At 46.4% G+C, this 24086-nt stretch overlaps 1 protein-coding gene across 2 annotated transcripts in view; it reads left to right on the top strand.

The window, feature by feature from the left end:
- Window positions 1-2794: 2794 nt before the first annotated feature.
- Window positions 2795-24086, top strand: part of COL15A1 (collagen type XV alpha 1 chain) — a 127080-nt gene continuing 105788 nt past the window's right edge. Inside the window, exons 1-2 of one of the 2 annotated variants that reach the window (XM_034967871.3) lie at window positions 2795-3315; window positions 3405-3493. In XM_034967871.3, the coding sequence (XP_034823762.1) occupies window positions 3305-3315; window positions 3405-3493 (100 nt within the window). In that variant the 5' untranslated portion in view covers window positions 2795-3304. The remainder of the gene's footprint in view (window positions 3316-3404; window positions 3494-24086) is intronic. The other variant, XM_034967870.4, reaches the window with a different exon arrangement.

Genomic DNA, 24086 nt, shown 5'->3' with positions numbered 1-24086 from the left:
AGAAAGGAATCTGTTGCCTTATGCATATGTATCTTGGACTGATAAATTGGATCACAATCAAGCCTTCACCCTTCATGTTATATATGTAACTGAGCAGGCCAGGTTTGTTTCATAATGGCACCTTCATTTTCATTTTTTTCAATGTACACACTTTATTTGTATATTAAACAAGTAGAAATATGTTTTTCCCCATCTTTCTTTAAACATGTTCTTCTCCCCATATATCTTCTGTTTACCCATTTTTAACAGGAACATGAGCATTCAACCTATTCCATTTTTTCTTATATGCCAAGGCAGAGTGCAACTGTGATAAGGGGCAATTGATTCTTAGCTTTGGTTTTGGGGACAATATGGGGTGGTGGGAACTATGGCAAACTGGACAGTACTGCCTTAGCTGAAGGCAGCAGCCCCTATTCAATGCCAATCAATTGTTGGCACAGAGAATGCAGGCCTTATGTCGCCAGGTTTTCCAAAATTTCAAAAAGAATCCAGAAGTCTCAATTTTACTGTGCAATTCTCTAATTATCAAATATTGCTAGCCAATTTAATTTGGAGGTTGACACCCAGCAGACCAGATAAAACATATCTATGGGCAAAATTGAAGGCTGGGCATGGTGGCTTATGCCTTTAATCCCAGCACTTTAGAAGGCTGAGATGGGTGGATCAACTTGAGGTCAGGAGTTTGAGACCAGCCTGGCCAACATGGTGAAACCCCGTCTCTACTAAAAATACAAAAATTAGCCGAGTGTGGTGATGGGCGCCTATAGTCCCAGCTACTTGGAAGGCTGAAGAGGAGAATCACTTGAACCCGGGAGGCAGAAGTTGCAGTAAGCCACCATTGCACTCCATCCTGGGTGACAGAGTGGCACTCCATCCTGGGTGACAGAGCGACACTCCATCTCAAACAAAAACAAAAACCAAAATCAAAAATGAAACAAAATTGAGCCTATGGCTGCCAGTTCACAATCTCTGGTTTTAAAACTGTCAAACAGAACCCTAGATCTACTATGTAGCCATAACTGATGTGGTTTTTCTAAGCAGTATAGAAATATAGTTCTAAGAAAGTCAATTATATTCCTAGTTAATGTGGTACTTTACAAACAATAGATAAATATAGAATTACGAAAGCAAATTCCCTATGGTTAGTGAATCAAAATAAAATAAGGTTAGGCCCGTCACAGAGTGGCTGCAAGTGGGAGAGAATTTACATTCACAGGGAATGTGAACAGATTAGGAAAGAGGCCTCAAGTGGACAATTTTGTTGGGATGCACTTCGCCTTATGTGTTAGCTCCACATGAGGCCAACCTGGTTCTCGAGCTGCTTTGGCTACTGGAGCCTCAATCCCTTAAGAGGTTGATCTAGGGTCCCCCCTCTGTCTTGCCAGTTGTCCCCCTCCACAGGCCGCAGCCCCGATGAGAATATCCACAACCTCTAATAATAGAAGCCAAAATCCAATGGACAGAGAGCACTGTGGTGTACCAGTAGGTGGTCCCATCAAGGGACTCACAGCCACCATTCAATTCAAGGTAGTTGTGTCCATTATCCAGGTGGAGAAATAAAAAATCAGACCAAGGGCAAGATTTGCCCAACTTCACCCTGCAGCCAGGGCCAGCATTGGACTGGAACCCAGACTCCTGATCTCCAGGCCAACCATCCCTCCTCTGAGCCCTCACCGCCCAGGCTGGCATGAACCCTTTCATATCCGAGTGCTCTGTGTCTCCACTGCGATTTTGCTCTTGAGGGTGGAGAGCGAGTCTAATCTTCTTGCTTACTGGCAGGCAGCATGGCTGAGTGGGGAGGAGCATGGGTGTTGCATCTGCCATTCATTAGCCTTGGAATGTTTTGAACCTCAGCTTTCTTATCTATGAAATGGGGATCATGACAGTATCACCTTTCCATGGCTGTTGTGGGTATTAAATGAGATAACACAGCTAAAGCATTTAGCAGAGGGCTTGGGACAGAATCCACACCAAGTAAGCATTGGTTGCTTACCTCCATTCCCATGCCATCTCCTCTGCAAGGCTAACTCACTTGGCAAGAGGTGACCCATCCTCTAGAGTGGAACTGAATCAAACACAGGAACTGACCACAGAGCCACGGCCCACTGTGGCTACTTGGTGCGTCAGGAAGAGAGGTTTCTAGTGTTTGCCTGGCTTCAGAGCTGTCCAGGTCTCAGCCAACTTCAGCGGTGCCTCTTCTCACTCCAAGATCTCACACTATGTGCCGGGTGGTAATCTTAATAAAAAGCGACCATTGAGGGTTTACCCAGTGCCCTGCGATAAGCTCTGCACAAATGGGTTAGTCTGCCCTGAACCGCCTCACTCCCACTGAGGGCTTTTGGAGGCTGAGCCTGGTTCATGACCCCCACATCTCATCACAGGGCCTGGTGTGATGCCTCACCCAAGACTGTGCTCCTTCATTCATCCAGCGTTTATTGGCATCTCCTACTACCTGAGCTGTTTTAGGCAGGGAACAAAGCACAGATAAGCCCTCCTGGAGCTTACATTCTGATGAAGGGGGCAGGCAAGGTATACATAGGGAGGAAAGCCCTGGAATCCAGTACATTAAAAACTTTTATTAGGATTATCTCTGCTGCATTTAGTTGTATGTATCCCTTATGGCCCCCAGGCAGGTCCACTCCTGGGCATTCAAGTCGGTCCATGTGTCAGGCGTGCAGGGTGGGTCACAGCATCTAGGAGCTCAGTGCAGCTTGGGACTTTGGGACATACGCTCCACCTCTCTGAGCCTCAGTCTCCTTGTCCATCATATAAGGAAATCACTGATTCCAGCCTTCCTGGGCTGTGGAGAGGATTCCCTCGGCGGCTGTGAAAGAGTGCTTTCTTGCGGGTCAGCCCCGACAGGACAGACTTAAGGGCGGGAGGGAGCCCATCCCGCTTGCCCCAACGAACGCGGGCGCGGAGCTTTCCTCGCAGGTTACATAAGGCAGCCGCGGGTGGAGGCAGCAGAGGCGAGCGCACGTCCGTCGAGGGGGAAAGGGGCGTGGGGAGGCGGCCGGGGCGGCCGGTATCCCCCGGGCGTGAGTGCGCCGCCGCTGCCCGAGGTGGGGCGCAGCGCGCGGGGGAGCGCAGGGCGCAGCGGAGTCGGGTTTCAGAGCGCGGGTGACTCAGGGCGCGGGCCGGGAGCCGGGATTCTGCCCGCCGCCGCCGCTGCCGAGCGCCGCCTTTGTTCCCTGCACGAAGGGCGAGCGCGGCGGCCAGCGCTCAGCGACCCTTCGTCCTCCGCTAAGCTCCAACGCTCTGCTTGACTAGCCGCGCGCCTTCCGGGGCTCCGCAGACCCGCGAGATGGCACCAAGGTAAGACCCGCTTCTCTGCTTCCTCGCGTCCTGGGCCCCTCCAATACTCTTGCCCGCCTCACCTTTTCTCCCTCGGGCGCATCTTGCAGGAGGAACAACGGGCAGTGCTGGTGTCTGCTGATGCTGCTCTCGGTCTCCACGCTCCTCCCTGCCGTCACCCAGACCCGCGGTGCGACAGGTAAGCAACCCGGTCGGAGGGTGGCACCGGCTGCCTCCGCGCCCGTGGGGGAAGTCGGTTTTGGCGGCGGACGCGGCTGCGATGCGTGCCTCATTCCTGGACATAAAAGGGAGTCTTGCCACTCAGTGCGCACTGGCGGTCCCGGGGGCGGCCACCTCCTGGCTGTGCAGGGGTTATAGCTGTGAATGGGATCCCTGGGCAGCTGGGGCGGTTGGAGCGCTATCTGGGCACCCGAGATGTCTGAGCTGGGTGCGGAGCCTCCAATCTTAGGCAGAGAGGGACTTCAGAAACAGCGCCAGCGCCAGCGCCAACAGCCTCAGCGCACCCAGCGCCAGCGCTTAGGTTGTGCGTGCTGGATGGCTTCTGGTAAGGGCAGGTCTGGTGCCTCTCCGCACACAGGTGCGAAGCATGAACACCGGGAGGGACATCTGGGGCTTTTGCTGCTCAAGAAATAACGGAACTGAATTGCTCGGTTGCTTAACCCAGCTCTGAGTTACCTAAGCGGTCACGTCTATCATGGGCAGTGGCTCCACCGGTGGTGGAAAGAGCTGTGGCCTGGAAGCCAGAGATCTGATCCCTTCCGTTCCCCGGGCCTCAGTTTCTCCAGCAGAACTCAGGCGGTTGGCTGAATAGTAAGATATAAGTTAAAGTAGACCTAAGTTAAAATGGGCCTCGGTTAAGGTCAGACGGCCTGGGTTTGAACTGTGGCTGGCTGAGTGATCTTGGGCAATGGATTTCATCGCTCTGTGCCTCAGTTTCCCCATCTGAAAAAGGCGATTAATTAGACCATTTTACCTTCCTAGAAATGCTGTGAATATTAGAGAAATTAGAAATAATGTGCTTTCCATGATTCCAGTACATACTAGGCACAAAATAAGTGATAGAAATTACTGCTTGATTCTTGCAGTAACTATGTGTTGGAAAGCAATGCAGGTATTTTTATTTTTATTTTAGATTCAGGGAGTGGTCATGTGTGGTTTTTTACAAGGGTATATTGCACGGTGCTGAGGTTTGGGCTTCTATTAATCCCATCGCAATGCAGGTATTTTTATAACATTGAGGTTGAGAGAAGCTTAGAAAGTGGCCAGTCCAAAAGCCAGGACTTGAATCCAGGTCTGTAGGCTCTTGCCCTTGCTCAGCTCTTTCTCCATGCAGTTTTGCAGAAGAGCCATGCTTTCTGTAGCTTCTGACCCCCTCCCCTTTGAATTTGGGGGATTAGTACACGTCTTCAATTGAATAAGGGAACAGAAAGTCTAGGAAACAACCTCTAGTCGGCCCAAAGGAAACGGGATTGAGAAGGTGGCCTTGGTTAACTCTTTGTTTGCCTGAAGAAGCCCAAGACAGCCCATTGTCTCCTGGGCAACAAGACCCAAATCCAATGATAGCTTTTCCTGCCAGAGTGTCCAGCCTGGCATTTATTGCAGATCAAAGGGCAGCTGGAGTATAGTTTTAGCTTCTCAGCCCCATGGCTCATGTCAGAAAGTTGCAATTTTGCATATGATATAGGGCCCTGCCAACTCAGTGGCAGAGGCCAACTTTGGGTTCCATGGTCTTTTGTGAACTTTGCTGCAACTTCCAGTTTCCCAAAAGGAAGATGGATCTGGGGATAGGAACTTTGGTGTTTCTCCTCCTGTGTGTGTCGCTGGGATCCCTCAGTGTCAGGGCTGTTGTTTCTAACACAAAGGAAGTCCTATTCCCATTTATAATGTAAAAAGGGAGGGCCAGCAAACCTTCAGGAGCTGAGAACTGTCTAAGGAGGGCCATTTGCAACTGATGGGTTTTCAGTGCCCCTTTGGGGATGTGAAATGATTCCTAAAAATGTAAACTATCCTCCTGCAAACTGAATTTGTAACGCAATTTAATATCCTTAATACTTATAAAACACTTTGTATATCCAGGTGGAGGTGTGAACATGTTCATATTTCATTCATCCAATCCTTACAACCACTCCAGGAGGTGGGGACTGAGAACAGTTACTATCTCTGTTTTTCAGATGAAGAAACAGAGGTCCAAAGTCACAAGACTTCTAAGTGGCTGGGGTGGGATTTGAACCAGACAGTCTGACTCCAGAGTCCTTGCTCTTAACCATCCTAGTGTGTAGTTAGAAGAGCTTCGCGGATGGAGAAGGCTTTAGGGGTTCCATGGTCTCCAATGAGCCCCACAATCTGAATGTCACAATTGTAACATGAGTCCATTGCATGGCATTGTGCAGTCTTCAAAGCACAATGTCACCTTCACCACGTCCCTGGAATCACCACCCAGCAGTGCTGAGAAATAAATTGGGCTCTGTCTTACAGAGGGGATGTGACTTCCTCAAGGCCGCATGACTGTAACTGGGTAGATCCATAATAGCCCTCTCACGTCTGTGAACTTCTGGGCTGGTGCTGTTCCTTCCATAGGACCACTGTCCAACTGGCTATAAAAAACAATTGCCAAGACTTCACAGCACTATGAACCAGCAGTGTTTTAAGTGCCCTGCCATGAATGAGCTCAGTCAATCATCACAACAACCCCATGTCTTATCCCCTTTTACAGATGAGGAAACTGAGGCACAGTCATTTGCCCAAGGGCATGTAGCCTTCAGTAATATAAGCACAATTTGAGCCCAGAGGGTCTGACTCCAGAATCTGTACTTGTAACCACTATGCTGTATGCTTAAGTGGGGTGGCTTCTGAAAGCATGTTTCTAAGTGGGCTGTTATGAGCGGAAATACATGTTCCCAACGATTTGGCAGTTTCTTAAAATGTTAAATATATACTTACCCTACAATCTAGCACTTCCACTCCTAAGTATCTACTTAAGGGAAAGGAAAGCATATGTCCACCCAAAAACTCATATGTATGTTCATAGCAGCATTATTTATAATGACCAAAACTGGAAATAAAGTTAAATTCACCATTAGCTGGTGAATAGATAAACAAATGAGGTGTATCCATTTAATGGAATACTACTCAGCAATAAAAAGGAATGAAGTATTGATCAATGCTACAACAACATGGATAAACCTTAATACCATTAAGCTAAGTAAAAGAAGCCAGACATTAAAAAGCAATACATTTTAAGAGTCCCTATATATGAGATTTCTGTAAAGGCAGAACTACAGAGACAGAAAACAGAAGCAGAGATTGACTGCAAAGGGGCATGAGGAAACTTTTTGGGGAGTGTTCTAAAACTGGATTGTGGTGGTAGTTGTGCAAGTCTATAAATTTACTAAAATAATCTAACTATACATTTAAAATGGGTGAATTTTATGGAATGTAAGCTATGCCTCAATGAAGCTGCTTCTTAAATAAAAGAATGCATTTTCCCAGAGCATCTAGGCCCCAGATCTGGTGGGGCTTCGAGGTGGGGTTCCTAGCCAGCCTGGTACAGAGCTGGCACACAGCTCACAACTTAAAAGCTGCCAGCCTCTTAGGGCATTGATTCTCTCAGAAAATGGGTCCAGAGTTCTGCCTGCACTTCCAGGCCTCTGGATCGACTCTCCCTACTATCCCTGAATGCCACTGTGGGCCCAGGACAGGGCTCCTCAGGTAGGGGTAGAACACAAGCATATGGTTTTTTTGCAGATAGTTGATCTGTTAAAAAGTGGGTCTTTGTAAACTTCCTGATATCCTGCACGCCCTAAAACAGCACAAGTTCAGGTATTGGAAAACCTGGGTTCCAGTCACTGACTTCCTCCATGAACTTAGATGAGTTGCTTTTCCCACTCTGAGCCTGTTTTCCCATCTATGAAGTGGAGAGGCAAGAGTCACTCATCTCTGTAGTCCTAATTTAAAATGTTGGGAAACAAAACGAAATAATATTTTTCTAGTTTGAGGTCTGATTATTTCACATAGTTTAGTTCAACAAACCCATTCTGTGCTGGCCCTCACGCTGGCTAGGTACAGAAAGGATTTGGGCACAGAGCTGCCCCAAAGGGGTCATAGTTCACAGGAAGAGAGAAAGGGCCACAGACAACTGTAATGCCATTTTTCCTGAAGTCTTCTCATCTACCATGCAGAATGTCCTGTGTGCAGCCAATCCCATCCTTCTACACCATCCTGTTTAAAGACACACTTGTCGGCCGGGCGCGGTGGCTCACACCTGTAATCCCAGCACTTTGGGAGGCTGGGGCGGGCAGATCATTATGTCAGGAGATTGAGACCATCCTAGCTAACACGGTGAAACCCTGTCTCTACTAAAAATACAAAAAATTAGCCAGGCATGGTGGCGGGCGCCTGTAGTCCCAGCTACTTGGGAGGCTGAGGCAGGAGAATAGCTTGAATCTGGGAGGCGGAGGTTGCAGTGAGCCAAGATCGCGCCACTGCACTCCAGCCTGGCAACAGAGGGAGACTCTGTCTCAAAAAAAAAAAAAAAAAAAAGAGACGCTTGTCAGTGGGTGTCACCCACATGGCCTCTTGTACCTCCAGTGGTCAGGGTTGAGCTGGAGGACAGCACCAATCCTTCCTTTTCCTGGTAAAGTTTCAGGGTCATTGGAATACCCAATATTTTAGAAGATAAGGGGGCTATTGTCCAGGTAGGGATGGTGGTGTCACAAGTAATTTGCTCTTGCTAATAAAGTGTTGATGATTGCAAATTATTTGCTTGTGTTTAAACTGTTTTATTGTGAAATACAACATCCATTCAGAAAAGTGCATGCTAAAGGTACAGTACAATCATGTATCACAGAGCAAACACGTAATCCAGATGAAGATATAGGATAATCCCCAGAAGCTCTCCTGAACCCCTTTGCTGTGGTTTTATTTTCCCTTCTTTCTCTCTGAGGTAACCATTACCTTGACATTAACAGTCATCACTTTCTTGCTTTTTAAAAAGAGCTTTACTATCTAAGTGTGTATCCCAAAATTCTGAAGTTCTGTTTTACTCGATTTTGAACTTTTTAAACGTAGAATCTATTCTTTCGTGTCTGATTCTTTCAATGAATAATAAGTTTTTGAGATTTATTCATGCTGCTGTATGTGGCTGTAGTTCATTGCCATTGCTGTATAATAGTCCATTGCATTAGCATAGCATATGTTACTTATCCATTCTTCTCCAACATTTGGGTTGTTTCCATTTTGGGCTAATGTAATAGTGTCGCTCTGAACATTCTTGTACATTTCTCTCAGTGCACATGTGCATGAATTTCTGTTGGTTCTATACCTAGGAGTGGAGTGCTGAATCAGAGTGTGCATATCCCCCAACTGAGTAGACAATGTCAGCATGTCTTCTAAATGGTTGTACAGATCCACACAGCTACCAAGAAATGAGGGCCTCCATTTCTTCACATCCTCACCAGCACTTGATCTTGTCACTGAGCTTAACTTCAGCATTTCTAATGGGTGCATATTTGATCTTACTGTAGCCTTAATTTCCATTTTCCTAATTATTAATTACCTTTTCATATGTTTATTGACCATTTAGATATCCAGACTTACTTTTTATTGAGGTGAAATTTACATTATATAACATTACCCATTTTGAAGTGCACAATTCAGTGTCATTTAGTTCCTTCACAATATTGTGCAATCAACGTCTCTATCAAGTTCCAAAACTTTTCATCACCCCAAAAGAAATATCTATGCCCATTAATCAATTGCTCCCCATTCCCCCCTTTTCTCAGCTTCAGGCAGTCACTAAACTACTTTCTGCCTCTATGGACTTGCCTATTCTAGATATTTCATGAAAATGGAATCATACAGTATATGACCTATTGTGTCTGACTTCTTCCATTTAACATAAAGTTTTCATGGTTCACTCATGTTGTATCATGTGTCAGTACTTCATGCCTTTTTATGACTGAGTAATATTCCATTGTATGTATATACCAAATTTTGTTTTTCCATTCATTTGTTGATGGACATTTGGGTTATTTCTACCTTTTGTTTTTTGTGAATAGTGCTGCTCTGAACATTTGCATGCAAGTATTCCGATGCTTGACGGCCTGTTTCTACTTCTTTACACCTAGGAGCAGAATTTCTGGTCATATGATAATTCTGTGTTTCAAGTATGAGGAACCCCCAAACTGTTTTCCACAGTGGCTGCACCATGTTTACATCCCCACCAGCAATGTATGAGGGCTTTAATTTTGCACATCATCGCCAATGCTTGTTTTCAGTTTTTAAAATTATAGCCATTTTAGTGGATATAAAATGGCATCTCATTGTGGTTTTTATTTGCAATCTTTCTTTCTTTCTTTCTTTTTTCTTTCTCCTTCCTTCCCTCCTTCCTTCCCTCCCTCCCTTCCCTCCTTCCTTCCCTCCTCCCTCCCTCCCTTCCTTCCTTCCCTTCTCTTCCCTTCCCTTCCCTTCCCCTTCCTTCCTTCCTTCCTTCCTCCCTCCCTCCCTCCCTCCCTCCCTCTCTCTCTCTCTTCCTTTCTTTCTTTCTTTTGACAGAGTCTCACTCTGTCGCCCAGGCTGGAGTTGGTGGCCCATCTTGGCTCACTGCAACCTCCACCTCCCAGGTTCAAGCGATTCTCCTGCCTTAGCCTCCCGAGTAGCTGAGACTACAGGCATGCCCAGCTCATTTTTGTATTTTTAGTAGAGATAGTTTCACCATATTGGTCAGGTTGGTCTCGAACTCCTGACCTCATGATCCACCCACCTCGGCCTCCCAAAGTGCTGGGATTACAGGCGTGAGCCACTGTGCCTGGCCTATTTGCAATTTTCTAACGACAAATGACGTTGCGCATTTTTTCAAGTGCTTCTTGGCCACTATCTTCTCTGGAGAAATCCTGATTTAATGGGAAGCATATGAATCAGAGCAGTGCAGAACTTCCCTCTAACCACCCCACTCTTGCTCCCTGGCAGTCTGATGTGCTTTTCTGAGTGAGAGAGATGTGGGTAGGAGTCACACCTGAAGTTTTGCCTCATTGGCCTGCAGTCTCCATCTCCCAAAGGACAATTGTCTAGAGCTGGCCACTTTGTCCAGAGCTGGACTTTAGCCATTTGTCATTATTATAAATAGTGCTGCTGGGACATCTTCAGACAAATAGCCTTTTTCTTTTGGATTATTTCCTTTGGCAATATTTCCCCCCAATGAACTCACCCATCAAAGAACAGAACTGGTTGGACAGTTCTTACTATGTATTTAGATGGATTTTTCTTATTTAATCATGATGCTTCCTAGTATAATTGCCCTCACTGGGTTCTCACTGTACCTGAGACGGAGTCATGCTCCTGGCCCCAGAGGACCCTGCCTTCCTCCACTAACACTAAGTCCCTGTGGACTTCAGCTCACATCAAATCACTGGCAGGCTTCTGAATGGGACATGCAACGTCCCACACCTGTGCTTTTGCATAGGCTAGTGCCATTTTTATTTTATTATTATTTTTTGGGACAGGGTCTTCTCTGTTGCCCAGGCTGTAGTGCAGTGGTACAATCTTAGCTCACTGAAGCCTCAAAGTCCTGGGCTCAAGGGATCCTCCTTCCTCAGCCTCCTGAGTAGCTGGATTACATACCCTCATACCCAGCTAATTTAAAAATTTTTTGTAGGCATAGAGTTTTGCTGTGTTGCCCAGGCTGGTCTAAAACTCCTGGCTTCAAGCAATTCACCCTTCTTGACCTCCCAAAGTGCTGGGATTACAGGCGTGAGCCACTCCACCTGGCTACCAGTACCATTTTAAAAATGCCTTTCCCCCATAGTACCTGGGGACCCCCAAATCATCCTTCTAAGATTCTGCTCTGGGAAGCTGTCTCTCCTCTCCCAGGCATAATGAGCATCTCTTTGTCTCAGGGCTTCTCAGACTGTACTGTGACCACTGATTAGTTGCCTGCCTCCCTAACTGCTACATAGGAAGTTCTATGAGGCAGGGATGGGCCTGTCCAACTCTGAATCCTGGAACAGGGATTTCAGGTGCAGGACTGGCATGAAGTGGGTACTCAGCATACTTTTTCAATGAATCAAAGAAGGAATGAAGGGGTTAGTCTAGCCTGTGGTCTAATGCACCAACTTACTATGTTCTCTGTGGTGTGTAAGTCATTCCAATTCTTCTATGGCTTTGTCAGCTGTAGGGTGACCTTGACTGAGTACTCAGGGAACATTATAGGGCTGTAGTTTTCTTCAATAGTGTAATAACTAGTTAGGCTGGAATTCACTCTAATGTTAATTTGCTCTTTATCTTTCTTATTATATTAATTGGATAAAAATTTATTTCCCAGCTTCTCTCTACTCATCTTATTCCTGATTGCCTCAGTTTGTCAAAAGTTGTGCATTTATCTTTTTTCTTCTAGCTAAATATGTAAGTTGATTTTCCAGTTTTCTTTTGATATCTACAGCTTGATCACTTAAAATGAACCATAGATTAGGATATAATCTCCCTTTTTTTAAGTCTGTCTATGTTGCCCAGGCTGGTCTTGAACTCCTGGGCTCAAGCAATCCTCCCAACTTGGCCTCCCAAAGTGCTGGGATTACAGGCATGAGCCACCACACTTGGCCAGATTAGGGTATAATCTAAAGCCAGTTCTTTTCCAAAGTGGTCCCCAGGTTTCCCCCAAGTACTAATTAAAGTGTGAGCTATTGCCTCATCATTGTACTGCCCATCATTGTTGTGTGATATCTTATCATATAATATTTTTTCTTTTAATGATATACTTTTATTTCTGGTATCTCTGTATTACTGATCACTTTCTTGTGCTAATATGTGTATGTCGTTTTAAATCCATACAATTTTGATGCTTGTTACTTTGTGCTGTGTTTTACAGTCTGGTAAGAGAAGTTACCCCTGCCTGCCTCCTTCATTAAGCCATGAATTGTTTAGTATAGGTTGGCTTATTCCATAATTTCTGCATGATATGATTAGATAATGGGAGTATACCAGTGGTAGTGGGTAGGTGAGGGTTGTAAAAAGGAGGCAATCTTACAATAAGACTCAATTTAAGGCATTAATGTCTAGTGTGGAGAATGGATAAGCAAATAAGACCTCAAAGTCAGAGCATCAGATTGTGGGGTATGACCTATTGCTGTCAACAAAGTGCCCAGGGGAGCTAAGGTGGTATCAGAGGTGTTGGGAGGAGCCAGGTTTGCTGACTGATTACCTTCTTCTGCTCTATCCAAACTACAGAGAGGAAAAGTCTAGGGTTAGAGCAGATCCTGGTCAACATCTAATGAGAGAGACAGGGGTCCCTGGTCACCTAATGAATGCAGCCCACTCTTTATCCCCATTATAACCAAACTCAACCCAACCCAACCCTATCCAACCCAACTCAACCTAATCCAATTCAACCCACCTAATCCAGTACAACCCCATCAAACTCAACCCAATCCAACCCAACCCAACCTAATCCAATCCAACCAAATCCATCCCAACCCAACCAAATCCAATCCACTCCAGTTCATATTTGTTGCATACCATGGGTGGTTTAAAGGACATAATAGGGCAAAAAACTATTCTGAGGGCCCTGGTATCTCTCCCAAGTGACCAGGGCCCCTGACCTTAGATGCCAGGGAACCCCTTTCTGGGTTTGGAGAGCTTGGCTGGAGTCTGGCTTGCAGGCAACACCCTGGCCTTAGGCCTCTCTAGGACTTACTCTTCCCATCACTGAGGGACTCATATGGGGCCCAGCTTAAAACACTCCTCCCATCTAGGCAGTCTTTTGTGACTAGCTTCCTCCCAAAGGGAATTTCTGTTGAAGTCTTCAAAATGGTCTGTCTGTTCTGTATTATGGCTTCTCTTACAGATGTCTGTCTTCCTCCTATTATTCCTGGCTTCCTGCTGTCCCAGGCACTCTCTGGAGTAGGTGGCAGGATGGCTGAAGAGCCGCATTAGACTCAGTGCCCATCCTGGAGGGACTCATAGTTCAGTAGTAGAGACAGTGCGCAGAAGCTGGCTTGCATGCTAAGGAGCTTGTCCTGAGTTTCCTAACACAGTGTAAGCAAGCATCTGCACTGCCAAAGTAGGGATGTCCATTTCCACCAGGAGATGGGAGAGGCAGAGGGATGTGAGAAGTGTTTGTAAGAGATTCATTTTTTCAATAAAATTTTAAAAATTGGTAATAAAAGTAATACATAGTTATTATAAAAACTAGGGCCAAAAAGAGGAGTTTAAAAAGATCACATATTATCTTGTGACTCAAAGATAAACCCTGCTAGCATTTGATGGACTGTGTTTCAAGTTTATTTTCCACCCCTAAGTATGCACATAGATCATAATATGAACAGAACATTCTGTACCTTGCATTTAGTGTTTAGTTGATGGCTTTTTTCCCCCTTAACAATCATCTAGACACCTTCTCTGGAACATTAAATACTCGTCTCTAATATTTTTTGTGTTTGTAATAGTATTTCATTGTTTGGTTGTCTTGTAATTAAACTTTTAGGCTGTTTCTCATTGCTCACTATTATGAACACTATTGTGACGATCGTAGTCTTGTAGCTTTGTATTTGACTACTTCTGCAATTATTTCCTAGCACAACACAATTTCCTAAAACAAATAGTTGGGTCTAGTGCATGCCCGTTTTTAAGGCTTTTGTTGCATTGTTCAGAAAGGCAATAATAATTTATACTCCCTGCAACAGCATATGAGAACGCCAAGCCCACCCTGCCTTGTCTATTACTGCTGTGTCTCTAACCCAAAAGGAGCAAATGACAACAGGTAAAGGAACAGTGCCACCATCCTTCTCCAAATGGTGGCCTTACTCAAAAGAGCTGAGGGCTCCTCCCACCCTCCCTCTCCACTCTTCTCCTTCATTCATCCATTTTGCACGTGTCTATGGAAGGGCTAGAAGAGGGTTTTTCAGGAAATTAGAATGTGAGAGCTCATGTCATGAGGACCTTGATGGTCGTCAGGCCTCCAGTACCTTGGAATCATTTTGGGGATTCCAAGGGGGCCTGGTGCCCAGTCCTCCAGCTCTTCAGGGATTCTTCATACATCTGAGATAAGGTCCAGACACCAGCAGGTTTGAAAATCTCCTGGGTGCAGTCTAAGATTCAGCCAAGGCTGAGAATAACCAATGCAGTCCAACTGCTTCCTTTCAAAGGTGGTGATGCTGAGTCCCAGAGAGGGACTCCTTGTCTTCCTTATCTGTAAATTAGGGCAATTCCTACTCTAAGGATTAGTGAGCATCGGGCCTGTCACTGGTGATCAGTTCAATGCCTCCTTACTTCCCTGCTCCCACATCACTGTGGGTTCCTTGAGGGCAGGAAGCCGTTTTTATTTATCCATGTTTCCCCAGCATCTGACATGGCACTAAATGGACACAATGAGCATTTGAATAAGTTAATGAATGAATCATTCAAAGCCTGGGACTGTGGAGATCTTAGTGAAAACCCAGCATTATGAACCTTTGACCAGCAAAGTCTATGTGCGCCTCCAGCCACACTGAAAGACCACCCTGCAGCCATTCACTGTGCAGGACGAAGGGGCTGGAGCAGGGTGAGAGTAGGCACTGCCTATAGAATGTATGTCAAGAATAGAATGTTTCATGAAAGAAAAGTTAAGCTGTGCTTTTTCTGGCATAGGAAAGTTACAACCATTTCATCTCACAGAACATAGAGTAGAGATTCTAGCTGATGACAAGCTGAACCCAAGTTCTTGCAAGTTCAACAGCATTACACACAGAACCTCTGAAATAGGCCCAGCCAACTGCTTCTCCTCTCCAACTACAATCTTAGTGGCTAGCTAGTTCTGACTTGATTGTCTAGCTCAGAGAAGGAAAGTGACTAGCTCATGGTCACAGTTCAATTTGGCAGGAGAGCCAGGTCTAGAACCAGGTATCCTGACTCCTAGGCCAGTGCTCTGGTGCTTCACATGAACCTAAGAAAATACCAAGGGTATGGCTGGGGTACAGTGGCTCATGCCTATAATCCCAGCACTTTGGGAGGCCAAGGCAGATGGATCACCTGAGGTCAGGAGTTTGAGACCAGCCGGGTCAACATGACAAAATCTTGCCTTTACTAAAAATACAAAAATTAGCTGGGCATGGTGGTGCACGCCTGTGGTCCCAGCTACTTGGGAGGCTAAGGCAGGAGAATCTCTTGAGCCCAGGAGGCAGAGGTGGCAGTGAGCCGAGATCACGCCACTACATTCCAGCCTGGGTGGCAGAGAAAGTCCCCATCTCAAAAACAAAAACAAACAAAGAAACAAAAAACAACAACAACCAAAAAACAGTATGATCTGTGCTAATAATTATATAGTGCTTTTTCTGTGCCAGGTGCTGTTTTAAGTTTTAATATATAGGATATACATATATGTTATATATACACACATGCATATCCACATACACACATCTGTGTGTGTATGTATATGTTTTATATAATATACATTTTACATGTACATTTACATGTATGTATGTGTATCTGTGTGTGTATTTCGTATATGAAATTCTCACCACAGCCTTGTGAAATGAAGAAATTCAATTACAACTTGACATCAGCACACAGGTCTGTCTCCCAGCCTCCATCCTCTCCACCCTAGAACCCATCCTCCACACTGCAGCCACAGTAATCTTCTAGCTTCTTGCCACTCAATCTTCTTGCTTCTAGCTTCTTGCTACGTGTGGTCCATGGACCAGCAGCATCAGCATAACCTGGGAACTTGGCAGAAATGCAGAATCTCTGGCTTCACCCCCAGAACTCATAAATCAGAATCACACCATCTAGGGGACTGAGGATAGCATTTTAACAAGATCCTCGGTGATTCGTGTGCACTTTTAACATTTGAGCAACACTCTAAACCAGCTCTGATTGTGTTGCTCCCTGCTTAAAACCCTTTGCCATCTTCCCATGATCACCATCTGTGGTAGGCAGGGTCATGGCCCTCTGAAGGACCCACAGCCTAACCCCCAGGATGTGTCACTCCATTAGGTTCTATAGCAAAGGGAGTTAGGCTGCAGATGGAATCAAGGCTGATAATCAGCTGACCTCAAATGAGGGAGATTGTCTCAGATTATCTGGTTGGGCCCAATATCATCACAAGCGTCCTCAAAAGTGGAAAAGTGAGGCAGAGGAAATCAGAGTGGTGTGATGTGAGAGGACTTGAGCATCCTTGTTTGCTAGCTTTGAAAATAGAGGAAGGGGCCGCAAGCCAAGGAATGCAGGCAGCCTCTGGAAGCTGCAAAAGGCAAGGAAACTGATTTTCCCTTAAAGCTTCCAGAAAGAAGCATGGTCTGCTGATACCTTAATTTTTATCTCAGTAAGACCTGTGTTGGACTTCTAACCTCCAGAACTGTAAGATAAAAAAACTTGTGTTGATGTAAGCCACTAAGTTTGTGGTAGTTTGTTATAGCAGCATCGGAAGATAAATACAGCCTTCTACTCCTTAGTGTGGCATTTGAGGCCCTCTGAAGTTCCACCAAGTGCTGTCCTGGCCTCATCTCCCAGAATATCCCTTCCCACACCCTAATCTCCAACCAATAGAGCCTCCAGAGTAGCTAGAGTATGGGAAGGGACACTCTGAAAAAACCAGACTAGGGTTATTTCTCTCTCTCTTTGTGTGTTTGTGTGAGACAGGTTCTCACTCTGTTGCCCAGGCTGGGGTGCAGTGGTGCAATCACAGCTCACTGCAGCCTTGACCTCCCAGGGCTTAAGTGGTCCTCCAGCTCAGCCTCTCAAGTAGCTGGGACTGCAGGTGTGCGCCACCATGCCTGAATAATTTTTCTACCTTCATTTTTTTTCCTTTTTTAAGAGATGGGGTTTCACTATGTTGCCCAGACTGGTCTCAAACTCCTGGTACAGGCACCATCACACCTGGCTGGGGTTGTTCTCTATACCACCAGCACCTAGCCCTGTGCCTGGCCCCTGGCCAGTACTCAGGCAATGCCTTTTGAAGTAATAACCCAGTGGAACCCTGTTACGTTCATGTCGCCACCAGCCACGGAGGAGCCCATGACATGCCGGAGGCAACTATGGCAACAGTGCGGGACATGGTGGAGACTCTCCCAGAGCCTCAGCCTTAACATTCCTTTGCTCTTCTTCTGCTGTGGGCAAATCACTGTACCTCTCTGGGCCTCAGTTTCCCCATCTGGGAAATGAAGGGGTTGGAAAGACAATTCTAAAAGCATCGTTAGCATGAACATGCTAGGATATCTGAGTTCAGTTTGGCCGCACGTTCTGGCAGTTGGGGGCAGTGATTCGGCTCAGCTCTGCTCAGCCCTGTTCATCTCACTGCTGAGCACATCCTGCACTGTCATCCCATTCACAAAGTGGGATACAAAACTGCCCAGCAACTGTGTGTATTTGGTACAAAACAGACTACAGCTGCTCATTCCCCCTGTCTAGTTAAAATGCCAAATTACTCACTCTCCCACGGAAAGAAAAAAAGGAGGGGTGGAAGAAACCATTTCTCACTGCAGAGTTTTTCCATGTGACATATTTTCTAATTTTATTTCAGGTCTAACTGTCTGCAGTAGATGGCTCCATTTCAGGGTCTTCCTCTCCCCTTTTAGGATATGAGCCTTCATTAAGGAATGAAGTGGCTTTATTTGTTTAATATTTGCAAGTGTGGGCTGATATCAAATTGCAACTGAATGTCTTCATTTTCTCAGCGGAGGGAAGTTCTCTAAGATGCCCCGCACTGGTTTAGTGGCTCGGATTCCTTGGTTCTAGGCCTGGTCACAGGAGCTTTGCCAAGTCCCCTCCATTCTCTGGACTTAGATACTCAATCCACAAAGTGAGGAAAAGGCTGGCTCATCACGGAGATAGGGTGGCTGGATTGGAAGCCATGGCTGATGCGCCCCATTTCTAAGAGTGGTTCCATTTGGGACTGTGTTGGAATGGTATGCAGCTCAGTTTATGTCTGTGCTCAGCTCCTGTCATCTCTGCACTGTTGCTTTAGTTCATGGAATGGCTGAGAAATTTTTCATACCTGGAAAGAGTACTGTAGCTTTGTTTTAAAGAAATTAATTCTGGCCAGGCACGATGGCTCACACCTGTAATCTCAGCACTTCGGGAAGCCGAGGTGGGAGGATCTCTTGAAGCCAGGAGTTCGAGACCAGCCTAGGCAACATAGTGAGACCCTGTCTCTCCAAAAACAAACAAACAAACAAAAACTAAAAACTAAAATGATCTGGGTGTGGTGGCATGAACCTGTAGTCCCAGCTACTCAGGAGGTTGAGGCAGGAGGATCGATCACTTGAGCCCAGGAGACCACCATGCCTGGCCAGAATTAGTTTCTTTAAAACAAAGCTACAGTACTCTTTCCAAGTCATGAAAAATTTCTCAGCCATTCCATGAACTAAAGCAACAGTGCAGAGATGACAGGAGCTGAGCACAGACATAAACTGAGCTGCATACCATTCCAACACAGTCTCAAATGGAACCACTCTTAGAAATGAGGCTGCAGTGAGCTGTGATTGTGCCAGTGTACTTCAGCCTGGGCAACAGAGTGAGATCTTGCCATAAAAAAAAATTAATTCTGCCCCTGCAATGTCTGTTGCATGCAACCTCTCCCTTCTATCTTCTTGCCCTACCTGGCTTCAGGCCTGTGTTACCTCTTTCTGATGGGTTGCTACAGCAGCTCCCTGGCCAGCAGGATCTCCCATCTCTCTGTCCTCTAGCATGGCTTCTCACTGTGAGTCAGAGTAGCTTGTCTAAAACACAGGTCCCATCATGTCACATCCCCTGTCAAAACCCTTCCATGTTTTCCGTGACGCACAATGCATTCCACACTCCTTGGGTTGCAGTTCAAGGCCTCTTCTCCTCTGACATCCCTCCCCGTACCCTGGCTCTACCACCCTGAACTGCTTGCTGGTCTCTGAATTGACCATGCATGTTCCCTTCTCTAACCCTTTGCTTGCGCTGTTCCTCAGCCTGCCCTACGGAAATCCTCCTTTGCATTTTCACCTTGATAGACTTGTTGCTTAAACTGTGGTCCCTGGACCAGCAGCATGGGCATCACCCAGGAGCTCATTAGAAACAGAGTCCCAAGGCCGGGCACAGTGGCTCACACCTGTAATCCCAGCACTTTGGGAGGCCAAGGTAGGGTGATTGCTTCAGGCCAGGAGTTTGAGACCAGCCTGGGCACCATAGTGAGACCCCATCTCTATAAAAAATTAGCCTGATGTGGTGACATGTGCCTGTACTCCCAGCTACTTGGGAGCCTGAGGTGGGAGGATCACTTGAGCCCAAGAGGTTAAGGCTGCAGTGAGCCGAGGTCACACCACTGAACGAACCCCAGCCTGGGTGACAAAGGGAGACTCTGTTTCAAAAAGAAAAAAAAGAAAAGAAATACAGGATCCCAAATCCTGCCTCAGACCCACAGCATCAGATCTAGACCCACGGCATCAGATCTAGACCCACGGCATCAGATCTGTACCTTAACCAGGCCCCCAGGTGATGTGTGTGGCACTCAAGTGTAAGCTGCAGTGCTGTGTAGCTTGGAGGGCAAGTGCTGAATCTGGGCAGTCAGATAGAGCTGGCCTGGTTCCAGGCTCTGCATGTATCAGTTGGTGACCTTGGATAATGTACTAATCCTTTTGAAACCTCAGTTTCCTCATCTGTAGAGCGAGGAAACTATAAACGAAATAACGCCCCAAGCTCTTAGCACAGTGCCTGGCACATGGAAAGCCCTTAATGAAGGGGAGTGGCCAGTAACAAGGTTCCATCTCAGTGCTAGCTGATGTTGTGCCTAAGCTGTCCTGTGTCCTCTCTCAGCATTGCTTGTATTGGGTTTATTCCATCAGGGGTGAGAACTCATTTGTAAGTCCATCTCGCTGAGGATGGGAAGGGCCAGGACCAAGTCATTTGTGTTTGGAGTTTAGAATCATTGACCTTCCAGTGGAGGGAGATAAACAATCATAATCTGATGTGGGGAAAGTGAAACATAGCTAAACAAGGACTTTGCAAAGTGGGTGGGATGGAATTCATTCCAGAGTTTCTGCCCTTGGTAGAAATGGCCATTCTGCCTGTTGTAACCTGGGGGCTTTCTCATTCATCCATTTGTTTACCCACTTTTATGTAATATGTATTGACTGTTCTCTGAATACAAGCAATGTGTGATATCCTGGGCAGAAAATGAAAAGCAAGATAGGCTTGCTGCTTGCCCTCTAGGATCCTATAGTCTAATGGGGGACATTGTTGCTAAATAAAGGATTGTACAAAAAGACTCTTTATGTTTATAAATGGTAGAAAATGTTAGAAAGTGCAATGAGAGCTATGAAAGCACATGCCAGGACACTCTCATCTGTACCAGGGTGTCAGGAGAGTCTCCCCAAGGAATGGGATTTAAGATGAGATCTGAGGGGTGAACAGATTTAGCCAGGAAAGGAGGTGGGGATGATGGGCTGGAAGAGGAGTGGAATGTTCCAGATACAGAGAAACAGAATGAGGAGAGGATGGAAGAGACAGCCTGAATGTGGCTCGAACACATTGAGGGAGGAAGGCAGGGTGAAGTTTCTGGGATGAAAGCAGGACCTTCGCCCAGGAGCCATTTTTCCTAGCCTGGCCCTGGGGGAGCATCTTGGCTTCCCACCCTCCGTCAGTCCTGCAGCACTACCGCCCAGGGCCACCCGGGGTAAAGGCCTTTGGTCTAGGTAGAGTGCAGTCAAGCCCTGGATTCTACTACCTGCCTTGCTCCTGCCTCTGCTTATCAGACAGTGAATTGCTTCAGGGCGGGGGCAAAGGGTCTCTACCTTTACATAGCATAAGAGAAGAGAATTTAAGAGACTTGCAGTAAAATGTCAGGAAGGCAGAGTCAGAAGAGAGCCCGGAGCCAGCACAAAGAGCCCCTGGTCCACCTTGGCCTCTCAGGGCCTCCCAGGCCACGGCAGCTGCCTGGCAAAGAGGTGGTGGAGGCAAGTGAGGAAGGTTTCTAACAGTTGCTGTCTGCGGTTAGACTCCAGTCAGTCCTGGCTTTGCAAAGCTTCCTCCCGTCTATACAACGAAGAGGTCAGACCAGCGCTAAGGTCATCCAGGTCTGACATGATCTCTTTTTATTTTTTATCTCTCTCTGGATCTCTGTATTGAGAACGTGCATCCGTAAACATAGGAAGAATTCTCTTGCCAGGGAACAGAAATGCGGTTTGGGGAGGAATAACTCGGGTGGGAGGTTTTTAGGTGCTTTCACTCAGGGGAGCAATTCCTTTAGACATGGTTGTACCCGTGAGATGTGGGGGATGCGTTACGCCTCTCCTGTCCAAGCCATTCCTTTGGAGACCTGCTTCTCAAACGGGTGTGCTCACAGTCCTTGGCTGTGTGACAGTGGCATGCGAAGAGCCACATTGTTTATTTCCTGGAGGATTTTACTCAGTGGTTGGTAATTTGTGGTGAGGAGACCAGTAACAACTGGGGAATAATTTGGAACATTTTTATATTATTAAAACAAACACACACACATGTTTGGAGTGGAATTCAAAACTTAAGTGCTTTTAAAGATAAAGCAAGAGAATTAAATTTTCAAGGTCCTGGGGGGCTCTTTGGCTAGACTCAGGCCCTCAGGTTTATCTGATGACAGAGTGCTTTAGCAGAGATGATGTTATATACAGATTTGAGGTCCCCAACTTGTGGGGGATATTTAGAATTATTGCAAAGGATACATGGACATTTTCTGTCTACAGATACCTAACACCTGTGTGTTGAGGGGTCTATTAATGCTTTGATATTGACAAGATGGAGGTGGTCACTGCCCTCCAAAGCTTTGGATTAGAACTGTCAGCTCCAAGAGGGAAGGAACTTGTCTATCACTGCTGGATCTCCGGCACTTAGAATAGTGCCTGCTGTACAGCAGGTGCTCAATAAATGCTTCTGGAATGAATAGAAATGTGTGTGTTGATGGCCATGAGAAGCTTTCATTTCTCCATCCACGTTTACCTTTCCAGGAATAGTGTGTGGAGCTGCTTTAGCATGGAGATCTTGGGTGGAATGTGAAGAATGCTGTCATGCATATGCATGTGGGAGGCTGGTCAGCCTTGCTCAGGTTCAAGATTTCCAAGAATCACTCTTTGGAGGCAGCCTTCCACCCAGCGTGGTCCATGCTGCATAGCATAGGCTCCTTGTGTGAGAAGGCACAGTTCACCATTTGTGCACCTTGGGTAGCTAGGACCCCCTGGGCCTCACTTCTCACAATGCCTGCAAGTCCCCCCAAACACCTTACTCCCATCAGAACCCACTGGGAGCCTGAGGCCTCAGAAAATGATGGACTTTGGGGATCAACTATTCCAGCTCCCCCAAATTGCAGATGGGAAGATGGAGGTTCAAAGAGAACAAGGAACTTCCTGGGAGTCACACACATTTTAGCGATGTGACTCCCAACAGGTTCCTTGTTCTAGAACTGGGTCTGGAACTAGGTCTTCTGATATCCAGGTGGGTGGCATCACTCCATTTTGAAATTCCCCAGTGCTGCTTGATCATATCCGTACCATTCTCAGGGATGTGCTTGACAGTAGTGTGTGGTTAGAGCTGAGCTTTGGAAACATCACATGAACTTTAAATCCTAGTTCAACACTTTTTTTTATTATGTGACTTGGGCACATTGCTCAGAAAGAGTGTGGGTTTCCTCATCTGGATGGTGGTGGTGGGTGATGGGTATAGGAGTCCTACCTCCTGAGGCTATATGAGCTACTCAGCAGGTAATGCCCAGGAGTGCTCAGAGCCAGGGATGGGGAACCCAGTGCTGAGCCATCTTTCCCACAAAGTTAAGGTCATGCCCATCTCATTCACCCCACATCTCCATGACTTGCAGTGCCAGGCATGTGATGGTGTGTGCTTGATAGTCATTTGTGAATGAACAAATGAATGAATGAACAAAATGGACAGAATATGCTTAGCACTTGACATTTGCCCTGTGCCACCACCCTGAGAGCTAAGTATTGCCACCTCTATTTCCAGATAAGGAAGCTAAGGCTCAGAGAAGTTAAAGAACATGCCCAAGATCACCTGGCTAGTACGTGGCTGAGCAGGGACTTACATACAAGTTTCTCTGGCATCAAATTCCATGTCCTTTGCCCTGCACCATTCTGGGGGAGGCTGGTCCTCCTGGGGTTCCCCCGAGGTCACCTCCCCTCCCACCCCCCCCATTCCTGGTCTCTAGTTAGGAGGTGTCCACTGGGTTTTCATCTTGGAAGGTCTGATTCCCTCTCCCATTATTCTGGTGGTCCACAGGCTGTTCCTCCAGCAAACATTTGGAGACTGTCAAGCTGTACTTTCATCTAAATTAAACAAGAGTCAGCCTGTTTCAAAATATGACTTCAGGGTCACCATCTGTTCTGGCTGTTCCCTTAAACTCAAATCCCATTTTGGAGCCAAATGGGGCTCCAGCATCCCACAGAGAGTGTGTCTCTTTGCACAACTGAGCAGGAAAGTCTGTAGAAAGACAGTGTGTTTGACAACAACCCTCGGACAAATTTCTCTGGTTATTTCTTTTCCCCTACTCAGCAGCATCAACGTCATTGCATGTGAACCACAGGTCCCCACCACAGATTCAAATGCATTCCTTTCTACATTGGGTACCTAGTGTGTACCAAGCTCTGTATGAGGCCCTTTCCCATGCCATCTTCCAGGTCATGGGAGAGAGTGGCCTGGATCTTACAGTGGGGGGAATACAACATGCCAAAGCTGCTCGAGCTGGTCACACCATCAGTCTGGGCATCAGTTTTCTCATCTTGGGGACATTGGACTGGGTATTTTCTGAGGTTCTTCCCAGCTCTGAAGGTTACCCTGATTCTTCATCAGTGCCTTGGCCA

Source organism: Pan paniscus, chromosome 11 (assembly GCF_029289425.2).
Source record: "Pan paniscus chromosome 11, NHGRI_mPanPan1-v2.0_pri, whole genome shotgun sequence".
NCBI lineage: Eukaryota > Metazoa > Chordata > Mammalia > Primates > Hominidae > Pan > Pan paniscus.
This window is presented reverse-complemented; position numbering and strand designations above follow the sequence as displayed.